Source organism: Engystomops pustulosus, chromosome 2, assembly GCF_040894005.1.
Source record: "Engystomops pustulosus chromosome 2, aEngPut4.maternal, whole genome shotgun sequence".
Taxonomy (NCBI): Eukaryota; Metazoa; Chordata; class Amphibia; order Anura; family Leptodactylidae; genus Engystomops; species Engystomops pustulosus.
Genome location: NC_092412.1, coordinates 206,115,739 through 206,143,328, shown reverse-complemented (window position 1 = coordinate 206,143,328; position 27,590 = coordinate 206,115,739). Strand labels below are relative to the sequence as shown.

General features: G+C 41.5%; 1 protein-coding gene across 3 annotated transcripts in view; it reads left to right on the top strand.

Moving 5' to 3' along the window:
• Window positions 1-1,474: 1,474 nt before the first annotated feature.
• The window catches only part of LOC140119165 (interleukin-5 receptor subunit alpha-like), a 48,907-nt gene continuing 22,791 nt past the window's right edge, over window positions 1,475-27,590 (top strand). Inside the window, exons 1-5 of one of the 3 annotated variants that reach the window (XM_072137912.1) lie at window positions 1,475-1,574; window positions 4,017-4,104; window positions 8,087-8,194; window positions 15,549-15,697; window positions 24,463-24,601. In XM_072137912.1, the coding sequence (XP_071994013.1) occupies window positions 8,110-8,194; window positions 15,549-15,697; window positions 24,463-24,601 (373 nt within the window). In that variant the 5' untranslated portion in view covers window positions 1,475-1,574; window positions 4,017-4,104; window positions 8,087-8,109. Of the gene's footprint in view, window positions 1,575-4,016; window positions 4,105-4,620; window positions 4,693-8,086; window positions 8,195-15,548; window positions 15,698-24,462; window positions 24,602-27,590 lie in introns of those variants that run through there. The other 2 variants (XM_072137913.1, XM_072137914.1) reach the window with 2 other exon arrangements.

Sequence of the window (27,590 nt, the reverse complement as noted above, 5' to 3'; positions counted from 1 at the left end):
CTGTGGGCGGAAATGCCTTGTTGATGCCAGAGGTCAGAGGAGAATGGGCAGACTGGTTCGAGCTGATAGAAAGGCAACAGTGACTCAAATCGCCACCCGTTACAACCAAGGTATGCAGAAGAGCATCTCTGAACGCACAGTACATCGAACTTTGAGGCAGATGGGCTACAGCAGCAGAAGACCACATCGGGTGCCACTCCTTTCAGCTAAGAACAGGCTACAATTTGCACAAGGTCATCGAAATTAGACAGTAGAAAATTGGAAAAACGTTGTCTGGTCTGATGAGTCTCAATTTCTGCTGCGACATTTGGATGGTAGGTTCAGAATTTGGTGTCAACAACATGAAAGCATGGATCCATCCTGCCTTGTATCAACGGTTCAGGCTGGTGGTGGTGGTGTCATGGTGTGGGGAATATTTTCTTGGCACTCTTTGGGCCCCTTGGTACCAAATGAGCATCGTTGCAACGCCACAGCCTACCTGAGTATTGTTGCTGACCATGTCCATCCCTTTATGAGCACAATGTACCCAACATCTGATGGCTACTTTCAGCAGGATAATGCGCCATGTCATAAAGCTGGAATCATCTCAGACTGGTTTCTTGAACATGACAATGAGTTCACTGTACTCAAATGGCCTCCACAGTCACCAGATCTCAATCCAATAGAGCATCTTTGGGATGTGGTGGAACAGGAGATTCGCATCATGGATGTGCAGCCGACAAATCTGCGGCAACTGTGTGATGCCATCATGTCAATATGGACTGAAATCTCTGAGAAATGCTTCCAGCGCCTTGTTGAATCTATGCCACGAAGAATTGAGGCAGTTCTGAAGGCAAAAGGGGGTCCAACCCGTTACTAGCATGCTGTACCTAATAAAGTGGCCGGTGAGTGTATATATATAACATTTTGTGGTTTATTCTGGGTGCAATATTGCTATATAGAGTATAAGAGCATAAAGGTCAATGGTGGCCATCAAGGTGAGAAGGGAAGCAGCAATGTGTAGGCTTTTGGAGAACATGTTTGGTTATATTTTAGGTGCTTTGCTGAATTTGCAAAGTCCCTGAGATACCATGACATTAAAAAGCCCTAAAGAGAACATGGCTCTCTCTGTGCAGCACCTGCACCCCCTGCCGAGAGTGGGATAATGTCCTATTCTCATGATAACCAGGAGGGAGACCTGCAGGAGATGCATCGCTGGATTGAATTCTTGGCTCATTTCCATTACATGTGTTGTTGAGGCATTAGTATAATAATTTGAGAAGCAATGGCTTAGTGAAACTTTGTATAACCCTGGATTGTGATTCTGGCAGCAAGGAAATTAATACATTTATTCATTTCAAGCTTTTAGATGACTTCTGCAGATCATAGACCATGAAATGAATTAGAGAATTTATATGGATATTTACAACAGCCATTAGTAATAAATGTATAATATGCAGTAATACGTAATCTCCTTATCTGCAAGTCACCACTTCCCCTCACCACCACCTCCCTCCTCGATATCCTTCTTCCTGTTTCTTCTCTCACTTGAATGTCTGTTTTCCCTCTGAACATGCAGCTCCCTGCCTGACATGGTAAAAAAAACACTCTGATTTTCTGTTCTTTTCTTCAATGATTTCCGATGCTTTTATTGCTGAGTATATGCATGAGCAGTTATCTTATATATTGTTTAGCTTGCTTCTGATGGAAGATTAGAAAGCGTCAGATCTGAGTCATCACAAAAAGAAGTTAGCTACTGAAAATTTGCATTCTGCTTAGTTTACAACTCTATTCCCAAAATATTCTGTTCACAAAATTTCACATTACTTCACTTCTTTTATGGAGTCTTAACAGTTTTCTTTCTTAAGTTCTTTTGTTGTGTGATCTCACACTGCGGATAACATTCAAGTAAAAACTTTGTTAGATTTTTGTGTTCAAGAGATTAAGAATCACATTGATGTTATGAAAAAGTTGTAAATTCCTGGAAATTCCATTAGGGGACTAGGGGACTTTTGTCCGGTGACTGTAATGTATTCATGTTAGTATTCTGAAATTTTTGCTTATACTGTAATTAAATATCATCTTCATTCTTGGTTTTTAATAAAGTTTTTCTTTCTATAATTTTTGTCTAACTTTCCAAAAAAACTTACATGATGGGTATATTTGAAGTGAGTGCTCAGGGTGTAACTTTGACACGTGGTGCCTGAACACTAACTTCAGTCAGATGTTCGGGTTCAGGTTCAAACCTGTAGGTTATCTGTACTGGCACTGATCGCGGGTATCACCACTGTAAGTGCCCCCGCCATGGGTCAGTGACATCAATTAAATGCATTTAAGTGCCACAGCACACAAGACACCAGAATCACACTCTGCCAGTGGTTAAGGTATGTTCGGTTTATGGCTAAGATGTGTTCGGATTTGGGTAACCAAAAAAAGATGTATTCCAGCAGATATATTTTATTTTCTATATTTAAAGGCCTTCCAAGTGTACACCACCAATAATTATTTAAATAGTATGTGCTATATGAAAAGGGAGATGGAAGGGAAAAGTGGCAGGTTAATATAACATATAAAGTACAAATAGGGCCATAGTAGTGTTTGTAGTGCAGTAAATGGACCCCTGTCAATTTAAAGGGGTTATCCGAGACCCTGTGAAGAATAGATATGTGACCGGTGGGGGCTGCTTAAAAAAATAAACTTGTACTTACCTCCACAGTCCCTCTCAGGGTCCCGCACCGCCTTCTATCCGGTCTGTGCCCTTATTTGTTTACAGGGGCATGGCCACACCCACCAGGAACCAGCGCCTCATACAGCACTGGGAATGGTGTGGGGTTGCCGTAGCCCTGTAAACAAACAGGGGCACGGACCGGAGAGACAGTGGCGCGGGACACCGGTATGGACCATGGAGGTTAGTACAGGTTTATTTTTTAAGCACCACTCCTTCCCCTATTTTTTGTAAGGACAAATCCTGTTTTATTTTAGTTTTTAACCCCGCCGCAGAGCTATGAAGGGTGTATGAAGAGGGCTCACGGACTGCAAATTGCAGCAAAGACCCATCACTAACACCCGCGGTCAGTGCTTGCAACGATCACGGGTGTTAACCTCTTGTATGCCGCTGGCAAAGAAACTGGCTGCACTTAAAACATGGCGGCGTATTCTTCCAACTGCTATAGAAATAACATTGTGCAGTTTGGCAATTTCCTTGGCCAAGAAACTGCTATAGATGAGCAGGATGACGCTGTTTCTCTTTTATTGGAAAATCTTTTACCTTTAACTTGGAAATCAACCTTATAAAAAAACTGAACTGTCTAGGGATGTGAAGACAGTTAATTAGTTGTATTGAAGAAGAAAAAGATGTAGTAATATGACAAGAATTTGTGATTAAAGCTGTAGTGGATGGTTAGATATGGAGCCTGAGTTAAAAACATTAGGGCACATGTATCATAAATCTGGCTTTGTCCATCTTTTTATTTGGACTTTTTTTTTGTCTTTTATGCTGGTCAGATGTATCTTAGCGGGTTTTCCTTATTGATACATGTGGTTTTTGATGAATTGGTAACTTTTTACAACAAAAGATTTGGACCAAAATTTGCAACTTTTTTGTGACTTTTTAAAAAAAATCACAGCTTTCACATCCGGATTCAGAATTTGACTCATGGAACACTTCAGAAAACTAGACAACGGCGAACTTCGAAGGGAGACTGTCTTAGGTGCAATAAAGTCTCAAATGAGCAAAAGCACCATGCAAAGTCTCTAAAGAAATGGCAAGCCAAAAGTTTGATACATGCGCCCCATTGTTACCCTTTTGCTTGTCAGTGTGTTATTGTTAAATAATTCTCTTAGTTATGCAAATATTTGAGTTTCATGTAATGCAAGAAACAAATAATATATATTATGGTTAAAAAAACAGTAATAAAATTGTGCCAGTTATAAAAGCTGATAGGATGTGTTGCAATAGCTCCTCTCATCCCACTAGCTTGTGTCCTCCCCTTCTAGAGATATCTATCTCTGCTCTAATTGGACCTTGTCTTTCTCAGCTAAAGCCCAATGAGAACTTATAAACGTCTTATTTTGACAATGAGCCTGCTTTTTACGAAGAACGTCAAACAATATCATCAAACTGAGGTGAGTAAATATTGATCTTACCAAATTAGGCAAAAGCAGAGGTGGTAGCAGATATATCAAAAAGAAATAAAATGTGATAAGTAGATAAATCAGGGTGAATGAGACACAGTATTTATCATTAGACCAGCCACTTGGGCCAGTTTTATGTCTATTTTTGGAGCTTTGGTGTCCATTAGTTTCATTAAAGTGCCTTTGGACTTTAATAAATGTATGGTCTACTTGGCTTATTTTTTCAAAAAGTCCCAAAAGTCTCAAAATGCATAAAAATGTCTCAGCACATAGACCAGCAGGGACCTCAAGTCATGAATCTGGCTTTGCACGGTGTTGCACTAGCAGTAGTTCTATGTTTACGCCAGATTAATGAACAGGTGTATATAGTCCGATGAGACTTTCTAGCATTGAAAAGTCTCAAAAAACCACAATGCGACTATTTTGAGACTTTTTTAAAAAAAAGGCCAGCAAAACCAATAACTAACCCCTTATATCTGTATTCTGTTATAAAACTGTATGTAGTTAAATAAATTACGTCGTTTAGTTTCAGTGATTCTACATTTTTTCAATCATTTTTCCTATGCCTGCATCAATAAGGTAAGCAATCATGATAAGTTCAGAGTTACTTTGGCTATGACTATTCCGGATAGTATAGGGAAGCCTGTTCAATAAAATAGAGAGCATAAAACAACAGGTGGAATACCCTCACAAAGATCTTTAAGCTGCTGTTGCCAAGACTTGGTTTGTTTTTTGAATCCAGATTTGGACTATAATCTATGGAGGCGGCTTAAAGGAAACCTACCATTTAGAATGGTAGGGGTAAGCTGTAAGTACCGAGCACCAGCTCAGGGTGAGCTGGTGCCGGTACTTACTTTCGTTAGTGTTATAAACCGCGATATCGCGGTTTTAACACTTTTTAAACTTTAGAGCAGAAGACGCTTCAGCGCCTACATAGGAAATACCGGAGATGTTGCGCGCGCACGGTCGCGCGCAGTGCCAAAGCCTCTTCTGCTCTAAAGTTTAAAAAGTGTTAAAACCGCGATACCGCGGTTTATACCACTAACGAAAGTAAGTACCGGCACCAGCTCACCCTGAGCTGGTGCTCGGTACTTACAGCTTACCCCTGCCTTTCTAAATGGTAGGTTTCCTTTATGTTCCCCACGCCCCAATGCGTGTTTCTCTTTGGCTTCTTCAGGAAGTGTGTAATAAGCGTTGCAATGTTATCATTAGACTGTTGTGGCCCCTTCCGCAGGCACATTAGGTTTCCATCTTATGTTTGCAATTTGGTGTAGTAGTATAAATCTAAAACAATTACAGGCTCTTGGCTGTAAAGAAATTGTGGCCTAGAGTTTTTTAATGACCTGACCTAGTGTATAAAAACAGTAATATAACAAAACTTGTGGCACAGAAACTATAACATAGAGAATCAGGACCAGAACCAATCTGACAATATACATCTAGTAGGAGAAGCATGCTTAAAGGAAATCTACCACCAGGATCAAAGATTATAAACCAAGCACACTTTCATGTTGGTGTGTGCTCTCTCTGTAAGGATCTGCTCTTATTTTAGATCCTTATGCCCTTGTAATTACAAAAGAGGGCATAAAAAAATTATGCAAATGAGCTTGAGAGGCTCCAGACTCAAATAACAGCTATGGAGCCCGTAGGCTTGCATAATTTTTAAAGTATTTTAAAAAAAAACAAGGAAATAAAGAACTAAAAGAAGAGCAGATCCTGCCTGTCAGTGGGCTTGGTTTACAATCCTTCATCCTGGTGGTAGATGTCCTTTAATACATAGAAAGATTACCAAATGTAGTATACTGGGGAGGATAGTATAGACCTCCTACCCCCTTCACCAATCTTGTTGAAACTAGTAAGTACACAGAGGGTGAGAAAACAATTTAAAACTTAGCTTTTAATGTAATCCAAAATCATAAAAAGTAGAAAATGGTGATAATGTTATAAACAGTGAGATAGTAGCCCTCACGGGGCTGTGCCAGTCAGCATATAACACCTTGAAGTATTTGTATGCTAGAGTACTTTATCCATGTCCAGATGGTTCTCAAACTACATTATCACCATTTTCTACTTTTTATGATTTTGGATTACATTAAAAGCTAAGTTTTAAATTGTTTTCTCACCCTCTGTGTATTTAATAGATAGATTACCAGTACCAAGATTACTATATATATCCAGCAGCAGATGTATACTTAATACATAGATACGCCACAAGAACCAAGAGTACTACACAGAAAAAGCACTGAAAACAAGCTCACTAAGATGCAGGACCAGAAACAAAATAGCTACCTAGATATACTTCCTGAACCAAGCTTACTACATAGATACAGCACCGGTATCAAGCTAACTACATAGATACAGCACCGGTATCAAGCTACAGTAGCAAAACCGAGCTTACAACATAGAAACGAGGGCTAGAAAAACTTTTTAGAACAATAAACAAGCACAGTGAGACGGACCACCTTATTCTGCATCATATGTATCACTGTATCTGGTGGATGATAAATCGGACGTAGAATAAGACTTTCTCCATGTAGCTCCCTCTCATATAGCTCCAGCTCTTTTTTTAAAATTCTAATGCCCTTGTTTCTATGGGAAAACGCTTTAAAAATGATGCATATGAGCCTGAGGGGATCCGGGCTCCATCTCTGTTAACTGAGCCCAAAGCCCCTCAGACTCATTTGCATAATTTTAAAACATTTTTTATGTTAAACAAGGGCATAAAAAGCTAAAAGATGAAAGGATCTTACCATAGGGGGCACACACCAGCATGTAATTGTGCTTGGTTAACAACACTTAATCCTAATAATAGATTTCCTTTAAGGATTAAATTAAAGGGGTTGTCCACTTTCAACAAATATTTGATATGGTTTGTGTAATTTAAAGTTACACAATTTTCCAACATATCTTTTGTATCAATTGCTCACAGTTTTCTAGATCTCTGCTTGCTGTCATTCGCTAAAAAGCTACTGTTTAGTTCCAGAGGATAGACATTTGTCCCTGGTCATATGATGGACATACAGGTATAGGAGCTGTTAGTATCACACAACTCTGATTACTCTCTGTGATAATAATGTCTTGTGTACCTATCACATTTCTATCAGATTTCTATTTACTGGAAGTAAACATAGAAGCTTCCTATAGAAGTACAGCAAGCAGAGATCTAGAAAACCTTGAGAAATTGATACAGAAAGTATATTTAAAAAATTGAAAAACGTTTCATTACACTACAGTAAAGTGTTACACTGCTATCGCTATCGGAACTCTCCGATAACACTAGCAGACACTGCTGCACTGTACACTAGAAACACCGGACTGCTCTCAAAGGCCGGACAGGAATACACCAGAATACTAGGAGCTGCTTACTTAAGTAACTCATAGGGGGTCATTTACTAAGGGCCCGATTCGCGCTTTCCCGACGTGTTACCCGAATATTTCCGATTTGCGCCGATTTCCCCTGAATTGCCCCGAGATTTTGGCGCACGCGATCGGATTGTGGCGCATCGGCGCTGGCATGCACCCGACGAAATCGGGGGGTGTGGCCGAACGAAAACCCGATGGATTCGGAAAACCGCCGCATTTTTTAAAAAAAATCTGTCGCAGAGCTTGCACTTACCTTCACTCAGCCCGGCTCGGTGAACTCCATTGCGTTCCGATGCTTTTCAGCGCAGCAGCGCCACCTGGTGGACGGCGGAGGAACTACCTTAATAAATCCCGGCCTGACCCGAATCTAGTGCAGAGAACGCGCCGCTGGATCGCGAATGGACCGGGTAAGTAAATCTGCCCCATAGTGTCGTTTTTAAGGGTGACCGGTCCACTTTAACAAAGTAATATAACCTCAATGCTATCAGCATGTAACACTGAAAAAAGTCTTATTTTTCTACTGGGTAATTATCTGTATTTTTTAATCTCAGTGTTAAATATGCCGTAATAATCCTATTTTTTTTTTTTTAATTGTATTTTTGCTTTTAAGATCTGCAGCATTTAAAGAAGAAAATGGTGCATTCATCTTGTATATTATCTCTTATCTGTGTGTGGTTTCCTCTGGCGACAGCTTGCTATTCAGGAAGGGTTCCTAAAGGTAAGCAGCTCTTTAGATATTCATTTTATCAAAAATGAAGGCACAGTAAAAGATTAGCAATTCTATTCAGTACAAATTTCACTGGGAACAAATCGAATCTGAATATTTTCTAGGTGGAATATGGCAAAATGGGAGCTAACATTGTTTTACTGAGTTGGATAAGGCAAACACCCTAATGAATGAGCCTCTGTGAGCCAATCAGTGTGTACTACTGCAAGGAGTCAGGAAACATTTAGGGGATCCCCATTCTATCTGCTGGTTGTGAACCGAAAACACCTTTGGAAAACAAGTTCCAATTTTTTGTTTTCACGGCTTTCACTGTGCAATCCAAATGACGTGTCACCTTTATTCTTTGGGTTGGGATGATCACAGGAATACCAAGTTTGTATTGTGGCAAGAGACCAGTACAATAGCAGCATCAGAGTGGGGCGGTGTGATAGCCAGGAGTTGGAGCCCTCCACCTCCTGGCTATCACACCACCCCGCTCTGATGCTGCTATTGTACTGGTCTCTTGCCAGATTACTCATAATGTATACTAGGGTTTTGCCTCTGTTATCCTATTCCCCCTTGATTTTGGTTGTGAATTTTTAATTTTTGTGTACTGTATATACTCGAGTATAAGCCAACCCAAGTATAAGCCGAGGCCCCTAATTTTACCACAAAAACCTGGGAAAACCTATTGACTTGAGTATAAGCCAGGGGTGGGAAATGCATTGGTCACAGCCTCCCCAGTGTATAGCCTGCCGGACCCTGCCCAATAGTAAATAGCCAGCACCTGCCACCCCAGTATATAGCCCGCCAGCCCATATCCCCCAGTATATAGCCAGCCCCCTGCCCCAGCATATAGCCAGCAGTGGGGGAAGCCAGAAAGGTGAGTTTTGATATATATTTTTATACTCAAGTATAAGCCGAGTTTGGGTTTTTCAGCACATTTTTTTGTGCTGAAAAACTAGGCTTATACTCGAGTATATAAGGTACTTTATAGGCATTGACTTGTATGTTTTTTATTTCTATGGCAGCTTGACAGATGCATATGCACTTTTTACCTGTTTACATATCTCTTTGGTGTGGTCTGGGTGCATTTAACCCTTTCAGGAGGTGTTATGTTAGTATGTAATTGTATGTAATTGTATCTACTTTGGTAAAATTTTAATTGATTTTATGCTCATGTCTGTGTTCAGTTTTGGATTTCAAAATTTATTTCATGGTTTTTGTACAATTATGTCAGTGACACACTACCTTGTCTTTTTTTATAGTTTTTAAAGCCACTTTTTCTTAAAAACAAGGGCATAAGAAACTAAAAGAAGAGCAGTTCCTGCCAGAGGGGGCACACACCAGTATGTCAGTGTGCTTGGTTTACAATCTTAGATCTGGTGATAGATGCTCTTCAACGAATTTGGTGACTTGCTTTAAAAAGCGTTTTTAAGTTTGTGGTACAGTGGTACAGTTTCTGAGCTACAAATTATGTTTTTCTATTAATGTTGCCATGTGAGGTCTTTTATTTTGTGGAATGAACAGCATTTTTCAGTGATACCATTTTGGGGCAGCTATACCTTATTTACTAAAAAACAAACATCAGTTCTTTAATTGATGTTTGCCTTCTTGGTGTTAAAGGAAATCTACCACTTAGAATGGTAGGGGTAAGCTGTAAGTACCAAGCACCAGCTCAGGGTGAGCTGGTGCCGGTACTTACTTTCGTTAGTGTTATAAACCGCGGTATCGCGGTTTTAACACTTTTTAAACTTTAGAGCAGAAGAGGCTTCGGCGCTGCGTGCGCACGATCTTGCACGCGCCTACATAGGAAATAGCGGAGATGTTGCGTGCGCGTGGTCGCGCGCAGCGCCGAAGCCCCTTCTGCTCTAAAGTTTAAAAAGTGTTAAAACCGCGATACCGCGGTTTATAACACTAACGCAAGTAAGTACCGGCACCAGCTCACCCTGAGCTGGTGCTCGGTACTTACAGCTTACCCCTACCATTCTAAATGGTAGGTTTCCTTTAACAGCAGAGCCCAATGAACATGTTACCTTCATTCTATTTTAGAATATTTTATTCTTCTATTTTATTATTTATTCCTTTATTCATATAGCGCTACACAGAGCTTGACAATTCAGCTTTGACTCCCTACTGTAGCAGCTACTCGGGTGGAGGACCCTTCTGTGAGATATAACACACTGGTGCACCAGAGTGCTCAAAGTCCCACTTTAATCCTGGAATAAAAATGCATTTTTTACAGTTCTGCTGTTAAAAGAATCATTAACCCCTTGGGGTTTGAGGGTTTTCAGTGTGTAAATCCATTTGCACTCAGAGTGTGATAACTAATTGCCAAGATCCCCTCCTCTCATGTCCAGGGTAATGTTCCCAATGGCCAGGGGCGTAACTTGGGGGAGTGCAGAGGTTGCGGTCGCACCAGGGCCCAAGAGGTTTAGGGGGCCCTTATGGTGTCACTTTCCCAGACTATTGCTATAAACCATACATTTTAGTCAGGGGGTCTGGCACAGACTTTGCACTGGGGCCCATCAGCTTCTGGTTACACCACTGCCAAGGGCCCTACCTCTGAAATGTTATGTTTTGCCTATGTGGTCCTGGAACGTTTTTAATTTTTGAGTATCTGGCATGCCGCAAAGAAACCACATGGGTAAACATCTAGGAAGTCAGTTGTTTTTTTCTTATTGGGATTAGTGAAGTGGCTTTTCACAAGAGCATTATTCATAGTAAATACCTTCCTGTAGCCACTTGAAGCTCAATCTTCTAGGGAGTTTTTGAGGCACTGATCCAAGAGGAAAATGTTCCAGTGCTCACACAGAATCTCATTTGTCTCCAGCCATTTACTGTGGAGTTCGGTGATGCCGGTATGTTTTTGTCTTTTTTCTTTTCCTTTTTATCTTGAGAACACTGAACCTATCTGTAAATAAAGTTTCTTTCTAAAAAATCAGATTTTGGGGCGCCAAACTCGGCATTTGCCCTAGGCCCTCTTTATCTATCTATATATCTTCTATCTATGATGTATATCTGTCTATATAAATAGAAAATAAGCAGCACTCCCAAACATCAAAACTTAAGGTAGAAAGCTGTGGTGTTTATTCCTGGGGGGCGTGCTCCCATCATTTTTTATATTGTTGACTGTTTGGATTTTATTCAAGTATCTACCGTATATACTCGAGTATAAGCCGACCCAAATATAAGCCGAGACCCCTAATTTTACCGCCAAAAACTGGGAAAACCTATTGACTCAAGTATAAGCCGTGGGTGGGAAATGCATTGGCCACAGACCCCCCCAGTATATAGCCAGCCAGCCCCCTATAGTATACAACCTGCCCCCAGTAGTATACAGCCAGCCCAGCCTGCCACCAGTAGTATACAGCCTACCCACAGTAGTATACAGCCTGCCCCAGTAGTATACAGCCTTCCCAGCCTGCCCCCAGTAGTATACAGCCTGCCCCAGTAGTATACAGCTTTCCCCCAGTAGTATACAGCTTGCCCCCAGTAGAATACAGCTTGCCCTCAGTAGTATACAGCCTGCCCCCAGTAGTATACAGCCTGCCCCAGTAGTATAAAGCCTGCCCCCCATAGTAAACAGCCTGCCCAGCATTAAAAAAAAAAAAAACTTATATACTCACCCTCCGGTGGCCCCGATGTGCAGTGGTGCTCCCCCCATGGCCGCGCGGCTCGTCTTCTGGCTTCCGCGCCTGTCTTCTTTCTTCTGTAACATTGTGCTGGGCGCCGCCACCGCCCTCTCCCGGCCGGCAGGCGCCTAGTATGACGCGCCACTGCTGACGTCATACTAGGCGCCGCCCGGGAGAAAAACATGGCCACGCCCAGCACAGGCGTTAGAGCCAGAAGAGGACCCGCGCGGACATGGGGGGAGCAGCGCTGCACATCGGGGCCACCAGAGAGTGAGTATGTAAGTTTGACTCGTGTATAAGCCGAGGGGACGTTTTTCAGCACATTTTTTGTGCTGAAAAAGTCGGCTTATACACGAGTATATACGGTATCTATCTCCTATTTATTATCTATCCATCTATTGGTAGCTATAAATACTTGGGCGTGATCATAGACAATAAATTAAGCTGGCATGAGCATATAGAAAAGGTATCCAGACGTGCTAATAGTTATCTATTCTTTTTACGTAGACTAAGAGCATTTGACATCCCAAGGACTATGATGGTCAGTTTCTATAATACGGTTATGGTGAGCGCATTTGCATTTGCCCTATCGGCTTGGGGTAACTGTATCTCTAGTAGGGATTGTCAAAGGATTGATAAGATAATTAAGAAAGCCTCCTCGATAGTGGGTCTGCAATTCGATAGATGGGAAAAACTTGTACAGTGTGGGATAATAAGGAAATTAAAGGACACCTGTCATCAAGTCTGTGTCACTTGTCCTGTCACCTCTACCTGTTGGAGCAGCTCACAAGGATACCATCCCAGCCTTTATCTAGTTATTTCATACATTAATCATTGTAAAATCATCTATTTTTTATCATGTAAATGAGGCTGGTCACATGGTCAGAGGCAGTGATGTCACCCCTGTTACCCCTCCCCTCTCCTCCCCCTGCTCATGTCTGTGTGTAATGTATAGTTAGTGTGTGTGCTGCATCTGCTGACATGCTGCATCCTCCTAATATACAGGTGAGAGACACAGACATCAGCTACACATGTACCTGACATGTTCTGCTGTAACATGGCTGCCTGGAGCTGCTGTATCTCTCCAATACACACACACACACATGCACACACAGGCTGCAGGGGGCGTGGCCACCAGCACCAGGAAGCACATCCTTATACAGCCTCACATCATTATACAGGCTGTCAGTCATGCACTGGGGGTGTGGCTGTGCCTCCCACTCATGAATAGAGTGGACAGCTTGAATATGCTAATGCTTCATTGGACATTTCACAGGTCATTTGCATACAGCTTTAGGACCTCATTGCTTAGGTTTACAGGCATGTAGAGGGACAATAAAGGGATAAAGGCAATGCTCTCTAATGGCAGTTCATGAAAATATATTTAGTTTAGGGGGGTTATTTTGCATGACGGGTTCTCTTTAAACAAAATTAGAAATAACAGTGATCACCCAATGCATGGTGTGCTGCAGGCACAGGTCAGTGGTTTTAGTTCTCGTTTTATTCTCCTGCGATTCAGGTCGGAGAGATTTAAGAAGACGTTTATACCGGCCGCTCTTAAGCTGTCAAATACAGCAATTAGGGGTAAAATAGGAAACTTTTAAAATTTACGACTATTGGAACGAGGGGTACTATTTTAATTACTTTTATAATTCATTTAATTAATTATTTATTGGAAACCAAATGAAATGTAAATGTATATTTATGTGTACCAGTGTTTCTTTTGTCCTATGGTATATGTGTTTTTGTGTGAGTTTTTTATATATGTGATGTCTTGTCAAATTGATGTACTGTGGATGTGACACTTTAAGTTCCCGTCTGGGATAATAAAGTATTATTATTAGTATTATTATTAATCAGTCAATCTTCTAACTGACTTCTACTGCATCTTTCTATATCTAATATCTATCATCTATCTAGCTATCTAGCTATCTATATATAATCTACGTATCTATAAATCTAAATCATATTTTATATTTATTTTCTACCACTAATCTCCTATAACATTCTCCTACAGAACCATATTACAGATACTTACCATACTACTGTGGATAAACTACAATGTGTTATTATTGTGCAGGGCTAAAGGAGCCTCTTACTGACTGTGACTCTTCATAATATAGTTTTATTTTGAGGCCCCACTTTTAGTTTTGCCCAGGACCCCACTTTGTCTAAAACTGGCCCTGAAAATCTATTTTTAACATCGTTAACTATATATTGATATAATTTGATTAAGTTGGTCCATAAATTCAATAAGATATTTTTCATGCCAAATTAAAGCAACATTGTCAATACCATATATACTCGAGTATAACCGACCTGAGTATAAGCCAAGACCCCTAATTTTACCACCAAAAACTGGGAAAACCTATTGACTAGAGTATAAGCGGAGGCTGGGAAATGCTTTGGTCAAAGACCCCCCTCCCAGTATATAGCCAGCAAGCCCCCAGTAGTATATAGCCAGCCCCCTATAGTATACAGCCAGCCCAGCCAGCCCCCTGTAGTATACAGCCAGTCCCCTGTAGTATACAGCCAGCCAAGCCTGCCCCCAGTAGTACACAGCCATCCCAGCCTGCCCCCAGTAGTATACAGCCAGCCCAGCCTTCCCCCAGTAGTATACAGCCAGTCCAGCCTGCCCCCTGTAGTATATAGCCGGCCCAGTCTGCCCCCCCGTAGTATACAGCCAGCCTAGCCTGCCCTCTGTAGTATACAGCCAGCCCAGCCTGTCCCCAGTAGTATACAGCCAGCCCAGCCTGCCCCCAGTAGTATACAGCCTGCCCAGCCTGCCCCAAGTAGTATACAGCCAGCCCAGCCAGTGCCCTGTAGTATACAGCCAGCCCAGCCTGCCCCCAGTAGTATACAGCCAGCCCAGCCTGCCCCCAGTAGTATACAGACAGCCTGCCGCCAGTAGTATACAGCCAGCACAAAAAAAAAAAAACTTACATACTCACCATCCGGCTGCGCCCCGATGCACAGCGTGCTGAAAAATTCGGCTTATACATGAGTATATCTTTTCCAGATTAATAGCAACCTAGTGTAGTCCTGCATGTCCTCTCTGAATAGCCTTTTTTCCTCCCACCACCCAAGGAACAGGTTAGCAACTGTGGGCGCACATACTACCCCCACTGTGGTTCCATGTATCTGGGGGAAGAACCGGGTATCAAGTTGTTATGGTGTAGTACGAACTGGAGGGATCCTATAATAAATGTCTGTCTCTGTACCTGTAAGACTGCTTTGCAACCTGCTTTGTGTCTTATGCTTGAATATATATATTTTCCAAGTTGTAATTGGCCAGGATTTCATTCTATTCAACAGTCATCATGTTTTCATACTTTGCAAGATTTGCATCGTGATGTGAGGTCATGCTATTTTCTTTGGGGCCAATAGACCTCTTCTGCAATTCCTTATTTAACAGATGCAATTAATTTGCTTGTTGGATCACTTCACTGAATACAGTGAGCCCTCTCCATACAGTGCATTGAACACGTAGGCACAAGGAAAAAAAATACTACTCCACTCACTCTGCCACAGTTGGACTGTTTTTGTATCTGGCTCCCAGAAAGCAACTAGGTTATTTTAGGCACATTAATGTTATGCAGATTCAGTTAAATATCATTCAGTATGCTTTGCTTTTAAAATATGCAGCTTATCAAGAAATCAATTACCATTATAAATACCTATAATAATGTGTTTAAGAAATTGTTTAACATTAATATTTTTTAACTTTGCAGAAAACAATAGTGTTCCATTGCTTCAAGATTTTAAAGTTAAACTCTCCCCTGGACTCATTCAACTTACCTGGCACTGCAACATAACAAAGTCAATGGAGGAACTCCAATATAATGTTGATCTTCAATCAGGACATTTGGAAAAACTAAATGTAAGAAAAATACATTCACATTTTCTCCAATGTATAAAGAAATACAGATTTTGAATGTTATATAGCAATCATCTTTTTTCTATAAACATCCCTGTGCATTTCATTGAGATCAGTTATATCTGGCTGCCAGGGAACCAAGGGTAGTGGACACATTGGACTACCAAGGACGATGACATAAGCCGACACCTGGTTAGCACCAGATCCCGCCACAAAGCGGGTTGGCCTTTCTGCGGTGTGTTACCACCAGGTCGCTCCACAGGTGCGGCTTTGTCTGGGACAGGAAGAAGGTCAAGACAGGCAGCACAGGATCGGAGTCGGGAATGTAGCAGTAGGTCAGGACAGGCAGCACGTGAGTGTAGTCAGGAAAGGAATCGAGGTTGCAACAGGAAATCAGGATAATCCCAAAGGGCAAGGAACATGGCTTTCTCACAGGCATAGAACAAAAAGATCCGGCAGGGAACACAGGAAGGGGCAGGAATTTATCAGGGCAGGCGGCCAGTCAATGGCAATTATCAGCACGCTGGCCCTACAAATCTTACAGAGCCGGCGCACAGGAACGCGCTCGCCGGACCACAGAGACTGTGGATACCGCTGCAGGAGCCGGGAGAGGTGAGTGATCATTCAAGCAGGCTCTGGGGGCACAGGAAGGCACACATGACACTGGCATTCCCTAAACTAAAAAGAGAATTGGCAAGCAGAGGATTAGAATGCACAGCAAACTCCATAGGAGTTGTTTATGGGGAAAACATAGGAGGGGAAAACTCTTTAGGGCATGTCCTTAAAGTAAATATCACAAATCAAACATTTATCACTTTCCATTCAAAAACTACTGCAGATCTGGAGACAAAGTAAGGCTACATTCACACAAAGGTATGCCCACAGGGCATATTCTATCTTTTCCCCGTGTACGGAGCGGTACGGTGCTGCATGTGTGCTGCACCATATTGCTCCGTCAGCCATTGCCGTCCTATGGGGGACAAATGGATTGGCCGCAAACTTGCGCTTGTATATATGTCCCCCTACCATCGTATGATTGCAGACTAAGGCATATGACATCATGTGAAAAAGAATATACAATCCTTTTTAAATGTTGTTTGACTCTATGTTACAAATCAGGAAATATACACATCACCCTATGTCTTAATTTTAGGTTTTATGTAACAATTTTAGCAGGATTCCTCAATGTCATAATTTATGCAAAAAAAGATATAAATGAATATTTGTAGAACCATCTTAAAGGAAACCTACACTGAGGAAGTAGATCTGATGGTAGATATCTCCAGCCTACCTATGCACTTATCTGTAATTTAATAATCCTGGAACCTAACCTAACTTATTGAAAATTTTTTTTAGTAAAATGTAAATTAACTGCAGAGGTTACTGGGGCATCTTGTAGCCTCAGCTCTCAGTGCCCAGCCAGGCTCGTATACGCTCCATTAGCCACAGTATAACCCCCAGGCTCATCAGCATAAAGTTAAAGTTGATTTTAAAAGGAAGGAGATGATGGATAACAAGTATAAGACATTACCACAGTCACAGTGCTTGGATCTGTGAGTTTGTCATTCTTGATTTTGAAGGTAGATGGTAGACATTTATCCATATAGTAACTACCATATAAAACCACGCCAGCAATTGTTTTTTTATAACCGAACCCCTTTATAATCATAAAGGGATTGGGTTACAAAAAAAGAACAATTTTGTGCTGTAGTACCCCTCTACCACTCTAATTCTTCATTTATATGGTGTTGGTACCCCTTTCCCACTCTAAGGCTTCATTCACACGCGGTATGCCCGCTGTGCTGGAGGAAACAGCGGGGCACACCCACACACCATGGAAAAGATAAAGCATGTTCTATCGTTTCCTAGTGTGCGGCGCGGAACAGTGCCACACATGTGTGCCACTGTACTGCCGCCGGGCATCCAGTATATGGTCGCATATACCTCCCTGCTGACGGCCGTGTAAATGAGCCCTAATTCTGCGTTATATGGTGTTGGTAACCATCTATCACTCTAATTCCGCTCTTTATACGCTGTGGTACCTCTCTATCACTTTAATTCTGCGTTTATATGCTGAGGTACCCCTCTATCACTTTAATTCTGTGTTTATATGCTGTGGTACCCCTCTATCACTCCAATTCTGCATTTATATGGTGTTGGTAACCATCTATCACTCTAATTCTGCTCTTTATGCGCTGTGGTACCCCTCTATCACTTTAATTATGCGTTTATATGCTGTGGTGCCACTCTATCACTCCAATTCTGCGTTTATATGGTGTTGGTAACCATCTATCACTCTAATTCTGCCCTTTATTCGCTGTGGGGCCCCTCCATCACTCTAATTCTGCTTTTATATGGTGTTGGTACCGCTCTACCAATCTAATTCTGTGTTTATATGCTGTGGTAACCGTCTACCACTCTAATTCTGCGTTTATATGCTGTGGTACCCCTCTATCACTCCAATTCTGTGTTTATATGGTGTTGGTAAGTATACTGCTTGGTCGAGTATTAGCATACCCCGCCCGGCTCGTTGCTCGGACGAGTATCTCGAGATCGAGCATTAACCCCTTCCCGACATTTGACGTAATAGTACTGCATGGCGGGAGGTGCGTTCCCGCAAAATGCAGTACTATTACGTCAAGCTTCTGGCGCCGGCTCCTGAACGGAGCCGGCGCCAGAAGCTGCGGGTGTCGGCTATATATTATAGCCGGCACCCGCCTCTAACACCCGCGATCGGAGTGTTAGAGGCATTTAAAAAACATTTCAAGTGAATCGGACCCCCCCGCGGCGCCTACCGGGGGGGTCCGCAGCTCCGATCGCAGCCCCGGGACTGCCGGTGCCCAGGGCTGCGCGATCTTCCTCCTGGTGCCGGGTCCGTGCCTCCTGGCAGGACCCGGCTGTAAGACACTGGGCATGCGCAGCAGGCTCAGTGTCTTACATTACACAGTGCAATACATCTGTATTGCACTGTGTAACCTGTAAAAGAGCTTGAACAAGTGATCAGAAGATCACTTGTTCAAGCTAAAATGTCAGTTACTTTAAAAAAAGTTAAAACAATAAATAAAGTTTTTTTTAATAAAAATAAATAATAAAAGAAAGTGAAAGTCCCCACAAACACCACATTTCCCTGTACACAAGTAATAAAGTATAAAAAACACTAAATCACAAAAAAAAACCACTTATTTGGTATCGCTGCGTCCGTAACAATCTGTACAATAAATCCTAATCATAATTGGACCCGCTCGGTGAACGTGGTAGAAAAAAAACCCAAAAAACTTGCCAAAAATAAAAACTTTTTATCAAATTGCTTTACAAAAAATGTTCTAAAAAGTGATCCGAAAAAGTTACAAGCACCAAATTGATACCACTGAAAAGAACAACTTTTCACGCAAAAAATAAGCTCACAACCAGCTCTGTAAATCAAAAAATACTATAGTTATGCTGCTATAAAAATGGCAATACAAAAACAAATGCAATTTTTTCTATTCTAGTTTTCCTTAAATAAAATTGGACAAATATAAACAAAACTATATAAATGAGGTATCACCGTAATCGTAGTGATCCGTAGAATAAAGATAATATATTATTGTTATGCTACAGTGAACACCCCCCCCCCCCAAAAATGCTAAAAATCCAAAACAAGAATTGATGATTTTATTTTCCTCCACACGTAAAAAGTTAATAAAATTGCTTCAATAAACTAAAAACCCACTAAAATGAAGGGTTTTTTTTTACAGTGCATCTCATCTCGCAAAAAATAAGCCATTATGTGTCTAAATTGCTTAAAAAATAAATAAAGATTGTATAGCCTGTTCCCAATGCGCGTTGTTATAGAACGGTGCGGCGGGTAGTGACTTTCCAACACCGGTCAGACACAGTGATCAGGGCAAGATGGCGGCTGATCCTGACAGCCATCCATCCTGCCCCATGGACCAGAATGGTTCCGTCCCCCCCACACCCCCAGTTCATGATCGCTGCTATTGGCTCATCAATTCAGACCAGCCAATAGAAGCGAATTTACTTATGACGTCAGTAATACCGATCACCATGTCTGTAGACACGGTGATCGGGCAGGGTGGCGGCTGTTCCTGACTGCCACCAATTGTGCCTTGCGGTCCAGGATTTTGCTGTCCCCCTCTGTCCATGTTTGCCGCTATTGACTGGTCGATTTGGTCCAGCCAAAAGCAGCAATATTCGTCACAATGGGCATCGCTAGGGTGAATAAGAGCAACACTTGGCCATAATTTCCCTACGAAAACGAAGATATGGTACAAAAGTGCTGGCCGTGCACATTGTTCAGATGATGCTGTACAACTCTTACGAGCTGTTCCAATGTGCAGGTCCTGCCGTATCATTTCTCCATTTTCAAGAGGAAGGTATTAGGAAACTAATATTGGGACAAGAAGGACGGGCCCCAGTACCTCTGGTTTAGATGTTCTAGGACAGCATTTTCCCGGTGAATTCTGCTGCTTCTAAAGGTAGGACTCAATAAAGAGTCTGTTCCAAAAGAGGAGTCAGGATGGACACTACATACTACTAAGAGACCTGCGACACCTCCAGAGTGACAAAAGTTTAGTTGGTCCCCTGGTATATTCTACCTCCTTATACGCAACACATTCACAATTCACGCCCAACCTGTTGTGAATTCATTTATGTAAAATGAATAATTGTAACAACTGTTATGTCCCGTTGCTCCCTATACCCCTCCATTATTTCATAAGGGGCGCCACATAACGGGCACTGAACTTTCCAGAAATAATTGCAATTTCCATCTTGGACTCCGTTGCACATCATATTTGGAAACCACCTGTATGTTCAAAATGCTCATTTCACCACGTGTATTACCCTACACCACATATTACACCTTGCTATATTCCCCAAGGGGTGTACATTCAACAATTAGGGTCACTTTTCAGGTTTTCCTCTGTTTTGGTACCACTACAGCTCTCCAAATGTATCCTGACACATGTGAAGGATTTCTGTCAAATTTGGCCTCTAAAAGACAAACATCCCTCTTTTCCTCTATTGTGCGCCCATAAAGTATTTTATATGCACATGCGGGGTACTTCTACACTCGGGAGAAATAGTTTTACACCTTTTTCGGGGTTATTTAATATATTATCCCTTGTGGCTTACAAAAATTAGTGGTAAAGTGACATTTATAGGAAAATTTCCACCTTTTTAATGTTTAGTGCCTAATTGGATCATTCACCTGTAGGGGCAAATACATATATTACACATTGCAAAATTCTCTAAGGGGTGTGCGTTCAAAAATTAGGGCCACTTTTCGGATTCTTATCTGTTTTATACCACTAGGGTTCTCCAAATGCATGTCAAACATTTCTGTCAAATTTGGCTTCTAAAAGGCAAACATTCCCCTTTCCTTTTACTGTGCGCCCATACAACATTTTATATACACATGTGGGGTACTTCTACACTCGAGAGAAATAGGTTTACACATTTTGGGGGGTTATTACATATTTTTATCCCTTGTGGCTATAAAAAATTAGGGGTACAATGACCTTTATAAGAAAATTTTCACCTTTTTCCTATTTAAGTCCTAATGAAATCAAACAACTTTACGGACAAATACACATATTACACCTTGCTGAATTCTCTAAGGGGTGTACTTTCCAAAATGGTGATACTTGTTGGGGTTCCGCTCTGTTTTGGTACCGCTACGGCTCTCTAAATGCATCCTGAGGCCAACGCCCCTCTTTCCCTTCTGAGCTTCACTGCGTACCCATACAACATTTTATTTGCATGTGTGGGGCAATTTTATACTCGGGAGAAATGCTAGTACACATTTTTTGGGGTTATTTTATCTTTAATGCCTTATGGGATACAAAAAATAGCCGTAAAAGTGACTTTTTTGGGAAAATGTTCATATATAGGGACCTAATTGAAGCAAACACCTGTAGGGGAAAATACATATATTACACCTTGCTAAATTCTCCAAAGGGTGCACTTTCCAAAATGGTGACACTTGTTGGGGTTCCCCTCTGTTTTGGTACCACTAGGGCTCTCCAAATGCATCCTGACACATGTAAAGGATGATTGTCAAATCTGGCTTCTAAACGGCCAACGCCCCTCTTTCCCTTCTGAGCCCTACTGTGTACCCATACAACACTTTATATGAAAAAGCGGTGCAGTCCTGTGCTTAGGAGAAATAGTTTTACACATTTATGGGGGGTTGTTTCATCTTTTATCCCTTGTGGCTTAAAAAAAATTGGGGTAAAAGTGACTTTTTTGAGAACATTTTCACCTTTTTTCCCTTTTGGGGCCTAATTGAATCGAACACCTGTTGGGGCAACTACACAAATTACACCTTGCTAAACTCTCCAAGGGGTGTACTTTCCAAAATGGTGTCTCATGTTGGGGCTTTCCTCTGTTTTGGTACCATTATGGCTTTCCAAATGCATCCTGACACATGAAAACTTTTTCAGCCATATTTGCCCTGCAAAAACGAAACAACGCTCTTTCCATTCCAAGTGCCCCCCTGTGCCCGTACAGCAGGGTACAGTGACAAAATGGGTATTGGCATACTCAGGAGGAATTGCCTTCAACATTGTAAAATGCATTTTCCTTTTTAACCCATTGTGAAGGTGCAAATTTTAGTGTTCAATGAATCTATAGTGAGATAAAATTACATTTCTGTAATTTCACTTTCATTTATCTTTCACCCTCATGAAACGCTCATAGGGTTAACAAAATTCCCAAAGGTTGTTTTGAATATTTTGAGGGGTGTAGTTTCTGAAATGGTGTCATTTGTGGGGGGTTTCTGTCATGTGGGCCTTATAAAGTCACTTCTAACTAAATTGACCCTCCAAAAGTAGGTTTTGATAAAAATCTGAAAAATTGCACCTAAAGTTATAAGCCTCCTAACATCCTAAAAAAAGGAAAAGATGTTTGAAAAATGATGCCAAGTTAAAGCAGACATATGGAAAATGTTAGTTATCAAGTTATTTTAGTGATATGACCAACTTTCCAAAAAGTAGAAAATGTAGAATTTGGAAAACATTATTTTTTTCAAAAATTTTGCCAAATTTCCATTTATTTCATAAATAAATACTAAATATATTGATTAAATTTCTCAACCAACAGGAAGTACAATGTGTCACAAAAAAACAATCTCAAAATCAACTGGATATGTTAAAGCGTTCCAAAGTTATAACCACTGAAATAGACGCATGTCAGATTTTTAAAAATGGGCCGTGTCAGGAAGGTGAAAAGTGGCTTCAGCGTTAAGGGGTTAAATTAATAAAAGACAGTGAAGAACAGTGTTTACAGTGAAGAATACCACATTACACATGTTTACAGATGTTTTCCTTGTAAGAACACATTGAAATAACACTATTCTTCACTTTCCAGGTGTTCACGCATGTCTTCCGCTAAGTTAGGAGATGTGCACGAACATCTGGAACGTGAAGAATAGTGTTCTTTCAATGTGTTCTGCATTTAAATGCTCCTGTGTTCACTGTTTTCACTGTTTTTATTCTATTTTTCACTTTGCAGATGTGCGCGCACATCTCCACACTTATCGGAAGACACGCGCGAACACCTGCAAAGTGAAGAATAGAATAAAAACAGTGAAAACAGTGAACACGGGACCATTTAAGTGCAGAACACATTGAAAGAACACTATTCTTCACATTCCAGATGTTCGTGCACATCTCCTAACTTAGCAGAAGACATGCGTGAACACCTGCAAAGTGAAGAATAGTGTTTTTTCAACGTGTTCTTACAAGGAAAACATCTGTAAACATCTGTAATGTGTTATTCTGCACTGTTCTTTTAATGTTTTCTTTCAGTGAAAAAATGTTTGAGTCTCCCATTGACTTTAATGGGGTTCGTTATTCGATACGAGCACTCGAGCATCGGGGAAAAGTTTGTATAGAATAACGAGCACCCGAGCATTTTAGTGCTCGCTCATCTCTAGTAACCATCTATCACTCTAATTCTGCTCTTTATGCGCTGTGGTGCCCCTCCATCACTCTAGTTCTGCTTTTATATGGTGTTGGTACCCCTCTACCACTCTAATTCTGCCTTTATATGGTGTTGGTACCCCGCTACCACTCAAATTCTGCCTTTATATGCTGTGGTGCCCCTCCATCACTCTAATTCTGCTTTTATATGGTGTTGGTACCCCTCTACCACTCTAATTCTGCCTTTATATGGTGTTGGTACCCCTCTACAACTCTAATTCTGCCTTTATATGGTGTTGGTACCCCTCTACAACTCTAATTCTGCCTTTATATGGTGTTGGTACCCCGCTACTACTCTAATTCTGCCTTTATATGGTGTTGGTACCCCGCTACTACTCTAATTCTGTGTTTATGTATTTATGTTTTTCGTTTTCAAAAGTCAAATCTTTTTCATATTTTTGTATTGATAAAATACAGTAGACACCAGCCCTGTATGTAAAGGTTCAGCCCATGAGACCTGCCCATAGTTCCTTAAAGGGGTTAGTGGTCTAGATAGTGGGTTAACCCTATGAGGGTGTTTTTTTCCACTGTAGTTAGGGCTCTAAGATCCAGAAATTTAGCAAGGCTGAGTTCACCACCACTTGCCTAGTTCTGGCTAATTATCTGGACATCACGATGACATATTGTCATTTTCTTACAATTTTTTTTTTTACACTTGTGAATATATTTTTATATTTTTATCTGCATGGAGGAGTTTCTTCTTCCTATACATTGCTATGAGTATTATGTGTTGATGTAGTAATATTGCTGAATATTTGAACACTGTTTTTCTTCACTTTGTAGGTGTCAAGGTGTTCATTTGAATATGATATTCATAAAAGTATAGAATTCATAGTACACAAAGGGCTGAGTGTTGAACTTCAAGTGTGTAGCGGTTCAAAACTTTTATATATTGGAAAGCAATTAACATATATGCCTGAAGGTAAGTCTTTAAAGGGGTTGGCCACTTTAGCTCATGTTTTTTGTAAGGTGTTTGTAAGTGTGGAGGGCAGGATATTAGGCTATTTACCTATATATATATCTAATAGAAGTTCTGAACAGATTTCTTGATATCCTGTCTTTTACCTTATGAACCAGTCATTTACTAAGGGCCCAATTCGCGTTTTTCCAATGGGTTACCGAAATATTTCCGATTTGGGCCGATTTTTCCCTGAATTGCCCCGGGATTTTGACGCACGTGATCGGATTGTGGAGCATCGGTGCCGGCATGCACGCAGCGGAAATGGCGGGGGCATGGCCGTAAAAAACCCGACGGATTCGGAAAAAACGCCGCATTTTAAAAAAAAGTGTCGCTTGACACGCGCTTACCTGCACCCAGGGTAGGTCGGTGAAGTTCAGTGCACTCCGACGTACTTCAGCGCAGCAGCGACACCTAGTGGACGTTGGGGGAACTGCCTTAGTGAATCCCGGCCGAACCCGAATCCTCCGCAGAGAACGCACCACTGGATCGCGACAGGACTGGGTAAGTAAATCTGCCCCATTCTATCTATAAAATGTCTGCAGATGGAGCGCCATGTAATCTCTGTCCATGAACAATCGGTTCATTCAGTATTCATGAGTATAAGATTAAGGTCCTGGCAGGGCGATTGCTCATGGACAGTTAGAGACCACATAACCCTCCAGCTGTGGCATTTTTATGGACAGGAATAACCTTTTTAAGATTGTGAAACTTTTAATGCATGACTGAAATACAAGATGTTACAAGCAGGCTTTCAAGACTGCTAAGGTTCCTACATAAGGTTGTATCATTCCTGATGCCCTGGGGAAGGCGGTATGGGTGGAGCAGGAGCACGCCTTACATACCGAGAATCGTTCACCTTTTCTGTAGCAGAGTCATCAGGACAATGATATAGATGAGCTGAGAACCACATAATGGAGTAACTGGAGTGAGATGAGGATAGAGAGAGGCAGGAGAAACATAAGAGAGTGAGTGCTGGAGTGCAAAAAGAAGATGATGGCACATCCTGTATGAAGAGGGGACTGTGTATACAGCGGTGTGTGTAATGTCCATCACAAAGGAGCCCTAGAGTTACTCACCCATACACATCAGCATGCTGTAAGAGGAGATAAGAGATCATTTACATGTGCAACTGGCTCATTGTTACAAATTTACAGAAACCTGAGGCTGTCATGACAACCGATCGCCACCCCCCAACAACATTCCGGGGAGCGACAATCGGAACCAAGATGGTGACACACATGTGTCTTTTAAATGACACAGGCGGCTCCACTGGCAGCATCAGCAGGGTTAATACTTGCGATCGGTGACCACTGGTATTAGCGGTGGGTGTTTGCTGCAATATGCCTCTGTATGAAGAGGACACAGCTTCATACACTCCCTGCACCTCTGCACCATACAACAAGGGGTTAAATCTTCCCTGTGTGCCTCACACTCTCTCCACAGACCCATGTTCATGCTTGTCCCCCAGAGACCCTAGGGCTAGTGCACCCAGTCAGGTTTTTGGGGTTTTCATACACTGTACGCTGGTCACAGAAATGAATTCTCAGACTCATGACTTCAGCACAGTGTTCAATTCTGTTAAATGTGGCCTTACAGATCTCTCCTTTCAATAGAAATTGTGGGGGGGATATATATATATATATACATAGCTCCCAACCGTCCCGATTTTGACGGGACTTTCCCGTTTTTCTTACCTCTGCCCCGCGTCACGGGCAGCTATGAGATTGTCACGGATTTTCCCCCCCGGTCCCGCTGTGTCCCAGCGCTGTGTCCCCATAGTAAATACTTTGAAAGCCTGAACTCACAGTACAGAATGGCTTCTACAGACATCGGGAGGGAATCCTTTTCAGAGAAGTGTCGGGCTTAGCGGAGAGCAGGGACCACGTCATCAGCTTCAGATCAGCATCTGTCCATATATGGTCACTGCATCTCCTAGGGTTCCCCAGAGCAGACATCTTTCAGAGAAGTGTCGGGCTTAGCGGAGAGCAGGGACCACGTCATCAGCTTCAGATCAGCATCTGTCCATATATGGTCACTGCATCTCCTAGGGTTCCCCAGAGCAGACATCTTTCAGAGAAGTGTCGGGCTTAGCAGAGAGAGCAGGGACCACGTCATCAGCTTCAGATCAGCATATGTCAATATATGGTCTCCAGGGCTTCCCCAGACACAAGCTCTTTATATAATTAAATTAAATAAAGTTTTGCCCAGGCTGAGATTCAAACCTGGGACCCTCTGCACTGTAAACAGGAGCTTAACTAACTGAGCTATAAGCCCAGTGATACAGAGCTGAGGATTTCTGGTAACTAAGACATGTTATCTGCCATTTACACTGTGACACAGACTTACTGCACTGATATATAGAGAGGGATCTTCTCAGAGGTTATTATTGTAATTATTGAGACTATTATTATTATTATTATTATTATTATTATTATAAATTTTATTATTATGGAGGTGATTATTAATAATAGTAAAAATAATAATAATCATCTCCATAATAATAATGATAATAATAATAATAATCTCCATAATAATAATAATAGTCTCAATAATTACAATAATTTCTGAGAAGATCCCTCCCTATATACCAAGGCATTAAATCTGTGTCACAGTGTAACAGTAGTCATAGTTCTCAGTTACCAAAATTCTACACCTTGTTAATCACTGAGATTATAGCTCAGTGGGTTGGGGCACTGTGTCATTATTATACATGGACACTGCAGGTTCTGGGTTCTAATCCCAATGAGGATAGTATTTTTTTTTTTTTTTTATTGAGATCATTTTTATTATTATAATATGGCTAAAATTTGGGGCGTGGCCAGGGAGTGATTGGGGGTGTGGCTACGCATGCCGCCATTTTGTCCCTCTTTCCCTTTCACAAATGTTGGGAGGTATGTATATATACCCTTATCAATAATAATATCCTGCAATCCAGATCTAACACGAGGCT